This window comes from Pinus tabuliformis, chromosome X (genome assembly GCF_031772625.1).
Source record: "Pinus tabuliformis cultivar Carrire ecotype Pingquan chromosome X, CPIR1, whole genome shotgun sequence".
Taxonomy (NCBI): Eukaryota; Viridiplantae; Streptophyta; class Pinopsida; order Pinales; family Pinaceae; genus Pinus; species Pinus tabuliformis.
This window is the reverse complement of record NC_142308.1, coordinates 707871828-707882606: the sequence shown is the minus strand read 5'-3', so window position 1 is coordinate 707882606 and position 10779 is coordinate 707871828. Positions and strand designations below refer to the sequence as shown.

General features: G+C 41.1%; 1 protein-coding gene across 2 annotated transcripts in view; it reads left to right on the top strand.

Annotated features, from left to right (window-relative positions):
- Nucleotides 1–573: 573 nt before the first annotated feature.
- Nucleotides 574–10779, top strand: part of RMI1 (recQ-mediated instability protein (DUF1767)) — a 321867-nt gene continuing 311661 nt past the window's right edge. Inside the window, exon 1 of one of the 2 annotated variants that reach the window (XM_089447983.1) lies at nucleotides 574–1220. In XM_089447983.1, the coding sequence (XP_089304109.1) occupies nucleotides 738–1220 (483 nt within the window). In that variant the 5' untranslated portion in view covers nucleotides 574–737. The remainder of the gene's footprint in view (nucleotides 1221–10779) is intronic. The other variant, XR_016264378.1, reaches the window with a different exon arrangement.

Sequence of the window (10779 nt, the reverse complement as noted above, 5' to 3'; positions counted from 1 at the left end):
AAAAAACCATGTGCGAAAACCATGCACAAAACCATGGGTAGGTCCGCCCAACCTAATATAGGGTCCAAAAAAAATTTCTTTGGGGCGCTGCCCCAGACCTTGTAGAGGGGGGCTACCCAGCCCCTTCAAACCCCTTGGACAGGGGGGGCTGCCGCCCCTTCTGTGACCCCTCGCTGCATAAATAGTGCAACGAAGGGGGGGCTCCAACCCCCCCTTTAACCCCCTGGTTAACTACGTAGGCTAGTCGTGGAAAGAATATAACACAACCCAACGGCACCATAGCAATTGCTTCCATGGGAGGTGCTCTTGTTTCTTTTAACATTATCTCATAAGGAACCAAACTTTTTATTTTGAACTTGCTCATAATTAAGCGTTTTTGGATTTTCTCAATTTATTTTCATTTTGAAACAAAGATACTACTAGCCCACAATTTACACACATATAATGTCAATAGACAAACTAAAAATCCAAAAAACACTTTAATCTTTTTCCTAATCTCACAACCTCTATGATCTAAAAAAAATCTCATCACCTCTCAGAAACTTTAACCAAAAAATCTCATGACCTCTCAAAAAATTTAACCTTGGCATTGGCACAGGCTTAGCTCACGTGACCATGGTCTTGGAGGGGAGCCAGAAGCGTGGTTTTGGAGGGAACATGGCGGTGTATCGACGATACGATTGAATTTATTGCATTTGCGAGAGAACAGAGTGAGAGGAGTTCATCAGGACAACAACATGCGAAGAAGATCTGTCATACTACCGGAATCTTCCGAAGACGAGGAAACAGAAGAAGCAGCAGCAGCAGAGCCATTGAATGTAGAAACTGTAGAGATTGATATCTCAGATGACGACGAGTTTTTGGATGCAGAGGAATATCATTCTCCTCCCCAACAAGAAGAAAGAGGAGGAGGAAACCAAAGAACGTTGAGGAGAATTCAGCAGGGCGCTCCCATGGATATGGACAACAACGGCCTTGGGCACGTGGAAGAATTCCTGGGTAATCTGGGAGTGAGGCCTCGGAGAGAGTGGTTGGAGTCGTGCATTGAAATGCTAAGGAATTCAGAGGCGGGATTTGCTAATATGACCGTCGCCCAGCAGGCGAAGCTCTGCCTTTCTGAGTTCTTGTTTGCAGACATGAATACTGCTGGAGATGCTGTGCTTCCACCCAATATTCACAGGTTGCACGCACAGGAGATTCCCGGGCCATATGTTGTGCAAGTATGCATTTTCCCTCCCTCCTTGCTACCCTGTACATTCTACTGTTTTATACAACTTTAATACTTGTAGCCCAAGCAAAGTTCCCTTTAGATGTTTAATTCAAGTTTTAAAATGAAAAATATGGATAAAACCACGAGATCAGATCAAATTTGTTTTAGAGGGTTGGGGCATGGAACAGCTATCAAAAAGTTTCAAACACCACCATCGTTATGCTTGGTTCATCTGATGTAAAAGCCAGGGAGCTGACAGACAAACTTGAAATCCCTACTCGAATGAATATTCGAAATATTTCTGAAATTTTTGACATCTTGGAATGAAAACATTGCAAAACCTACCAAAATGATAAAGACAGTGCAAGTAAGTGGCAGGGCGGAGGGTTGCGGGTTCCATGCACACAGGTTTGTCAGATTACCGTCCAACGCTTTTGCACGGGTTCACTCATGGAGCCTTCCTATTTTCAAGCATAATTTCCATTACAGACCTGGTGTAAAATTCCACGAGTATTAATAGAATCTGCGTCCTTCACTCTTACCGTTACATTGCCAAAAAATGCAAGAACTGAATCACAGCAATGATTGTATGCTTTGCCTGTACCATAGCCTTTTCCAATCCAGAAGGTTGCACTGGAACGCAAGTCTCGAGGTTGATGTGATAACATCCTCCTTCAGTTCAATACCAACATTGCCATACCAACATTGCCAGTAGCTTTGATGTTATGCTTTATGATTGCTCTTTGGCCTGTGGTTGTTATCTACATGATGTACGATACTTTCAAGTTTACAGTAGCATATCCTATGTTAGGATCTCATTCCACATGTGTATTCCCCTCCCCATCTAATGTTGTTGGAATTTAATTTTGTACGCCTGTGTTATGCCACGATCGCAAGACAAGTCATCTCTGTTTTCTGTTTGTCAAACATAACCTATAGTGTACTTTGCCTTTGGTATGCGCACTTCTACATGAACTGCCCCTCCATTGCAATTTGAAACAATAAGATAGATTCGTCGTTGTTGTTTTAAATTAGTACCTTTTGTTGGGTTTTTGTGTTTACTTTGTTAAATCTGAAATTCATGCATGCTTTCATTTCTCTTTTACTTTTTTCTTTTGCATATTGAAAATTTAAAGCCACATAAGATTATTTGGAGGCATCTCACATATTTGCAGCATGTGAGTCTCGAAGGTTAGCTCAATTGGTTGGTGGTCATTATTTCTAAGACACTGCTGGTAACCTGACACTTTGTGCAGATTCTCAATTCAATTCCCATGGGTTTAGGCGCATTAAGTCTACACCACTCGCTTTATAGTGGGTACCATCCTTGACATGGGGAAGTGGTCCAAAGTTTCTTGGAGATTTACTTAAGGGGGAAATAACCATCTGATGTACTAGGAAATGTTGAGACAAAATTATTCAATTTCCCTATTAGGTAGAAGGAACTATTATGTACCTTAGATTTGAAATTGCTGTCACATACAAAATATCATTAACAATTAACAATTTATTAATATGAAAACCTTTAAGGTAGGACAACACTTTACAATTGATCCTTTTATGGAAAGAATCCACCCTTGTTCACTTGCCTCTTCGTGGGGGCAATGTCTTGAGGAGATAAGCTCCAATTACATTACGCTTTCACACATCTCACAAGAAGTACTCCATCCTTATAATTAATAAAGAGAACCGTAACCATAGCAACCTCCTAACTATTCAGTGGAACTTCTTTAATGAGGCCTTATTACATTTATTCAATACTAATATAATGAGCAATATTTTAGTAAATACAGTTATAGTGGACTTAGTCCACCTTATATAAATTGAATGGCCTCCACTATTATGACTCCGCTACGGGCCCTTCAACCCCCGATTACACTCTTAGGGAGGATCCCAACATTCCACTTCCCTTAGAGAAGCACTTACCTTAATGCTTATTGAAAGGAGGCACAACTAGGGTCCCATGAATGAGTGTTGATTGTGATGCCAAAGTAAGCTAGAGAACCAAGGCCTTACAAGTTCTAGCCTCCATGTTGAAGTAGTCCAATAAGCTCCACCTTAAACCTGGGTCCCATGTATGAGTGACGAGGATGACACCCAATTGATAGCTCCTGCGTTCCATGAATGGCCAAGTAATATGCTCCAAATACCCACCAATGGCATGGGGATCTTGTTAGTTTTTGTAGCATCAGATGTGTTGTAGCCATGAAATTTGGTAGAGAGGCTAGAATACATGAGATCTCCAATACCCAGAAATCGTTTTTGGAAATTCCACCTAGAAATGACTTAATTAGATTATTAGCCTATTTTTAATTATTTCCCTGAACTTAGGGAATATGGTTAATTAATCAAAATCAATTGAGTCACGGTGAGAATAATCTAGAAACCCACACAGATCGATTTCAAGATGATCCTAGTCCTTGATTAAGATTTAATCTTGGCCGTTGGTGTCTCAACAGAGGATTATAAGAAGAAGTCGAAGGGCACTTGGAGAACACACTTGAGAAGTTTGATTTTCTTGGCAGATCGATTTCCAGAGAGCAACAACAATTGCCAGAGAGCTAGAGATCGAAGCAAAGAGAGTGAGATGCAGAGACAGTGAGGTCGGAGGAAGAGTCTTCTAGATCCGGTGAAGTGCATTTGCAGAGAGGCGGAAGAGCCACAGGGACTGCGCAGTAGACGTAGTAGCTTCTAGAGGTTGTTCAATTTGCAGATTCGAGAAGTCATTTTAGAGTACAGGTGGCAAAAGAATTTTGCAGAGGGCATGAGAAACATTTCCAGAGTCAGTTGCAAGCAGAAGAGGCAGCTCAATGTGAGATCCAGGTCGTACGATGTGCCTGCGCAGAACACATGTAGAGGGTGACGCAGGGCAAGATGTAGAGGGTTTCAGAGGCCAGTCTTCAGTGCCGGATTTCCCTGTGGGGTGAGGAAAATTCCTCACTAGATTTTTGCCAATATTTTTCTTTGCAGGATAGCCAGTTTCGGCGTCCAGATTGTTGTACTCAAATTTCACTGCTGCATAATAATAAAACCCTCAGTTGCTGCACTGAATTTTCCAAGTTGGATTTTTCCAGGGACGTTTGTCCAAAAATAATAGTGTCATTTTTATTGGTCTGTGTGCTAGATTTTCTTAGATTCCAGTGCTATTTTTCTTCTACAGTATTTATTTGTGAAAATCATAGTGTGAGTTATTTGATATTTGCCGTAGGAGACAATAGATAAATTTCTAAATAAAGTAACAATTAGAAAAATAATTTCCAATTGCTATGATAGATGAAATTTTCACATGGTATCAGAGCGTGTTTGATCAGCCGGGAAGCTCAGAAGCGGAGGAGAGAATTTTGCTGCCCATAGGGAGCAACAAGCCAAAATTCCTAGATGCTACACAGTTCATTGAGAGGCAGGTTGAATTACTACGGCAAAAAATTTGATTTTCAGTTGTAGGGTTGTAGAAAACTCGAATTGCCCAGGATTGTGATTCCAACAGTTAGAGGGAGCAACAACAACTCAGATTTTTCATTGAGCAGATTCATTGGTTGGACATAGAGGGTTTTGTAGAATCATTGTCGGGTGGAAGAGAAATTGCAAACATAGAGGGAAAATTTCTCTCAGAGGGTTTCTAGCCAAGAAATCCTAATTTTCTAGTAGCAGATTGGTAGTAGCTGAGTGCAGATTTTCACGCATTCCCAAAAGGAGTGGGAATAGCAAAGCAGCAACTGAGCAGAGGGAAAGAGGGAGTTTTCGACAGTTTTAGAGATGGCCACAACTGGGCTTAGAGATCAGGATAGGTTGGAGGGAGCCTCCAACTATGTCATCCAGAAGGCTAGGATGTCCTTCCTTCTAGATGAATATGGCCTGAAAGCCTACACAGATAATGTGGTGACAGTTCCCCAGGATGAGATCAACTCAAGGAATACAAGAAGGAGATGGCAAGGGCAAAGCAATTGATCTTGGATGGAGTCTGAGATCATATAGTCTCACATCTAAAGGCACAACTAGAGAGATGTGGGTAGCTCTCTCCATGCTATATCTAAGTACTTCCAAGCCGCAGAAGATGTTCTTGGAAGAGAAGCTTAGATGCATTAGTATGCAGAAGGGAGAAGGCATAGATCCCTTCCTCACCAGGATTCATGAGGTCCGAGATCAGCTTGCAGCTGTTGGGGTAGCGCCTTAACCATCAGAGCTAGTACGATTTGCACTAAACAATGTCTAGGAGGATTGCCAAGTCTTCGTCCAATGTATAATTGGCAGAGACATGCTACCTAGATGGGACAGGATGTGGGCCGATCTACAACAGGAGGAAATGAGGCAAGCTTTGCTTAAGAGCTCCATCGGTGGCAGCAGTAGTAGTGGATCGACGGGTGTGAAGGAAAAGGAGAATGTGGCCCTTGCATAGAAGGTTCCCAGTCAGGGGCAGGGGGAGCAGCAAAAGAAGAAGAAGAAGGACTTGTCAAAGGTCAAGTGCTTCAAGTGTGGCGAGTTTGGCCACTACAGTACTTGGTGTACTCTTAGGAAGAAGGACAAGAAGGAGAAGCAAGACCAACAAACAACATCTGTGAAAATAAACAAGCTTTCCTCTAGGTTAGAGGAAGAGTTTGCTATGTTTGCAGATATACCTCTAGTTGTGAGGTGGGGTGATTTGGTGCTGTAGCCTTAGAGAGCTACAGAGATTGGGTAGGGTCCTTGAGGAGTCCACCTCATGGATCATTACCAGGCTACGGGGGCCCATAGTATTTAGTAGCAGGATGGATCAGTGACAATTGATGTAGTCAGTGCTAGAGTGACAGTGGCAGACTAGTAGCAGTCAAAGGCTGAGGAGTGCAGTGCAGTGTTGACAACAAAGCAGGTGGCTCAGTGCAGAGTTGGCAACAATGCAAATTCTTCAGTGACAGTGCAGATGCTAGTAGCAGCCAAGACTCGGGTGATAGATGCATCATATTGAGCACATTTGATTCAGTATTTCAGATGCTTCTTATTTGCAGTTGCAACAACAACAAAAGAGAGGGAGTTGTAGTGCAGATGCGAAGTTGGCAGTAGTATGGTAGTGTCAACAACAACACAGATGCAACACAAGAGTTGCGCAGTAGTTGATGGGCAACAATAGCCAGACATCAACAGCGTGACAGGAGGTGATATAGAGACAGGGTGTTGTGGTAGGATATGCAGCACTAGAGAGAACACAGTCCTCGCTAAGAGGGAGTGTTAGTTTTTGTAGGATCAGATGTGTTCTAGCCACGAAATTTCGTGGAGAGGCTAGATTACATGAGATCTCCAATACCCAAAAATCACTTATGGAAATTCCACTTAGAAATGAATTAATTAGATTATTAGTCGATTTTTAATTATTTCCTAAGTCTAAACTTAGGGAATTTGGTTAATTAATCACGATTAATTGAGTCAAGGTGAGAAGAGTCTAGAAACTCACACAGATCGACTTCAAGATGATCCTAGCCCTTGATTAAGATTTAATCTTGGTCGTTGGAGTCCCAACAAAGGATTATAAGAAGCCGATGGACACTTTGTGAACACACTTGAGAAGTTTAATTTCCTTGGAAGATCGATTTCTAGAGAGCAGCAACAGTTATCGGAGAGTCAGAGATCGAAGCAGAGACAGTGAGGGGCAGAGACAGTGAGGCCGGAGGAAGAGTCTTCCAGATTCGGTGAAGTGCCATTTGCAGATAGGCAAAAGAGCCACAGTGAGGCTGACGCAGGGATTGTGCAGTAACCTCTAGAGGTAGTTCAATTGCAGATTCGGGAAGTCGTTTTAGAGTTCTGGTGGTAGAAGAATTTCGCAGAGGTCGGGATAAACGTTTCTAGAGTTAGTGACAAGCAGAAGAGGCAGCTCAGTGTGAGATCTAGACTGTACGGATTTGTGCCTGCACAAAGCCCATGCAGAGTGTGATGCAGGGCAAGACGTAGAGGGTTTCAGAGGCCAGTCTTTAGTGCCAGATTTGCCTATGGGGTGAGGAAAATTCCTCACTAGATTTTTGCCAGTATTTTTCTCTACAGGATAGCCAATTTCGGCATCCAAATTATTGTACTTAGATTTCACTGCGACATAATAATAAAAACCTCAGCTGCTGCACCGATTTTCCGAAATTGGGTTTTTTCCGGGACATTTGTCAAAAAATAATGGTGTCATTTTTATTGTGTGTGTGCTAAATTTTCTCAGATTCCAACGCTATTTATCTTTTGCAGTATTTATTTGTGAAAATCATAGTGTGAGTTATTTGATATTTGCCATAGGAGACAGTAGATAAATTGTTAAATAAAATAACAATTAGAAAAATAATTTCCAATTGTTGTGATAGATGAAATTTTCACAGATCCAAATGAATAGAATCCTCAAAAAGATCATCCACATAATTGTGAAGGTGTCAGGGCTAGATTTGGAAGGAATAATACCACCTATAGAATATGCACGCTGAACACTAGTAGTCACAATGGGCTCCTGATTTTCGTCAATGATGTTCTCAATATAAGGTGGAGTAGAGTCATCATATAGAAGATGAAAGTTGTTGTCATCCCCAAAATGAGAACTATCCATATACCAATCATCACAATAATCCTCTGAATCATACTAGGCATATCTTTCTTGGTTATACTCTTAATGCAAGGGTATGTGGTCTCAATAATATAGGTCTCCTTAGATTTAGCAATCATCTCTTTTATATCTTTGATTTCCTTACACCAATCTTGCAGACTTTTTCCAACAACCTTGTCCCTTGCCATTCATCATGTTCATTAGCGTTTGAGAGTGGAAATTTGCAAGGGATGTAACTCCTTAGATATTGATTGGAAGAACAAGATATATTATACCAATTAAAACCCTTGAGAATCCTCCATCCAATAACATTGGTCTGACCGCAATTTGAACACTCCATGAAAAGATATCAGATTTGTAGTCCACACAATTGTCATGGAAAAACCCTAGAATAATTGATTTTATATTGACGATATCTTCACTTCTTGAACTCTATATTAGACTTTTTTTTGTTAAATCAATTTATTTAGTTATTTTATTATCTAAAGAGGAATTCAATTCTACCATTGGTTTTGTTGAATTCTACGCTGAAAACTATAAGAATTGATCGGAGTGTTGTGGCCCTCTTTTATTTGTTTCTTTGAAAACCTGAAAAAAGGGGATTGTTTTTTTTAGCCCAAGAATTACCTCTGATATTAAATGTTATGTAGTTTAGATCCAAAATTGCTATCACATACATGATATTGTAAGTAAAAGTGGTTCATTTTATTAGAAACAAACATACAAGTTGGTTTGCCCTGGTCTGCCAATAAGGAAACCAGACCAATGGTAGAACTAGAGCTTTTTGAGCATCTGAAAATTGACATTGTTTAGAGATTTCAAAATTACAACATAGAAACTATGAGGCTTGTGGCCTGCTTGAGCTAACATACCCGAAACACTAAAAAACCAAAGATAAAAGTAAATAGTAATATAGTGAACAAAATTCATCAACCCGCTTGGGAGAGTCCAATTCGTTGACAACAATGGGCTCTTTGTTGCTCCTTGGTAAGCAACTTGGATTTAGAAGGAGGCCCAAGTGGCCTTCAATCCTTTGTAGACACTGATCCAATCCTTTAGTTGTGAGTTGTAGCTCGTCTAACATCAGCTAGATTTCTTCCCGAGCTTTGTTTCTATCCAAAAGGACTCTCCTGAGCAACATTTTCATGTGCTAGTAGATATCTATGGTATACATATCCTGATTGAGTCTTTCCCTTGTGTTCCTAACATTCAAAATCCATTTAACAAAGTCACCTGCAATTTCCACATCCAATAAACATTCACATTTGTTATTCCCTGTTCTGCCTCGTCAATTTCCTCTTGAATTTGAGGTGGGGTATGATCTCTGTAATGCCTTGCAGGGGCCTCTACATGCAGTTGAGTTGAAGAGCCCATCTTGCGGTAGTAGGCCACTCCTCTTTAGGACCTAGCTCATTGTTGAGGCATGATTACCTGCAAATAGATACTGAGGTCGAAACTCAAGAGGTGAAGGGTTAAGCCAGGTGGGAGTCAGGGAGAGGGGTGGGCTAAAGGAGTGACTCAGAGAGACAGGGAGTGAATGTAGGGCGAGGCTGGGAAGGTGTAAGAGGTTAGATTAATATGGAGCCGACCCATAAGTGAATGAAATGGAGAAAACCCAGGCCTTGCCTTCATTGCCCAACATATGCTGAGCCCAGGAGGAAGGCAAGTAACATGAAGGAAGTGGCAGGATTCAAATAGTGAAAGGAAGCAAACAAGGAGCTAGACTCCCTACCCTAGGTGGAAAGATTGAAAGACAGACTGTAAAGCTAGAGTGGAGCTTGGCTCCAAATAGAAACAACAAATTAACGACAAATTACATCTCTTGGAAATGATTTAAACCATAATTTCTTGCCGCCCTGCAATGAACATGCTAGAACTTGAACTAATGAGTACCATTGGTTGACTGCTGTACTTGAACTCAAATAAGAGCTTAGAACTTGGCTCGTGACAGAATTGGCTAGTACACAGGCTGAATGCTCTCCACCTCGTGGTATGATGAATCTACATGGTGCACCATAATGATAATAGTAACTTGAGCCAGGTCTGCTTATATCCGTGCTTTGAAATGACTGTTGAATCCTCAAGCATTAAAACTCGACGACACATAACATTTATCATTTGCATGGAGTATTTTGTGAGCTCGCGCCAGGGCTTGCATACGATCCCTTAATTAAAGACAATGGGGGGAGGGTTGGCCACACCTCCTCATTTATACTTGGTGGGGCAGTGGCCATGGCTCCCCCACCTATTCCCTCCCATACACTAGATACGGTGACTATCACATACATGATATCATGAACACTTAACACTTTATTAATATCAAAAGCCTTATGGTAGGGAAACATCTTACAGTTGATCCTTTTTATGAAAGGAATCCACTCCTATTCACTTGTTGGTTTGAGGGGGCAACCTCCTAATGAGCCAAGCTTCAATTGCAATACTCTTCCACACCTCTCATAAGGAGGACTCCACCCATTTTTATAATCAATCAAGGGAAACCTAATCATAACAAACACCTAACTACCTAGTGGACATTCTTTAATGAGGCCCTATTACAATTTTAAAACATTACTTTAGTGGGCCTTATTTTGGAAATTTAAGCATAATGGATCTAGTCCACCTTAAATTAAATGGTCTCCACTATTATTACTACACCATGGGCCATTCACCCCCCCATTATAACTCTAGAGAGGATCCCAACATTCTACTCCCCTTAGAAAAGTGTTTCGCTCAATACTTATTGTGATGAGGCACGACCATAAACTGGGCTCCCATGGATGAGTGTTGACTGTAATTCCGAAGTAAGCTAGAGAACCAAGGTCCCATGTACAAGTGTTAGCCACCATGTTGAAGTAGTCAAATAAGCTCCACCTTAAACCTTGGTCCCATGTATGAGTGCTAAAGTTGGTGCCCAACTGTTGACTTGTAAGCTTAATGATTGGCCAATTAAAATACTCCAAATGCCCACCAGTGGCATTGGGATTTAAATAAATAGAATCCTTAAAAAGATCATCCATATATTTGT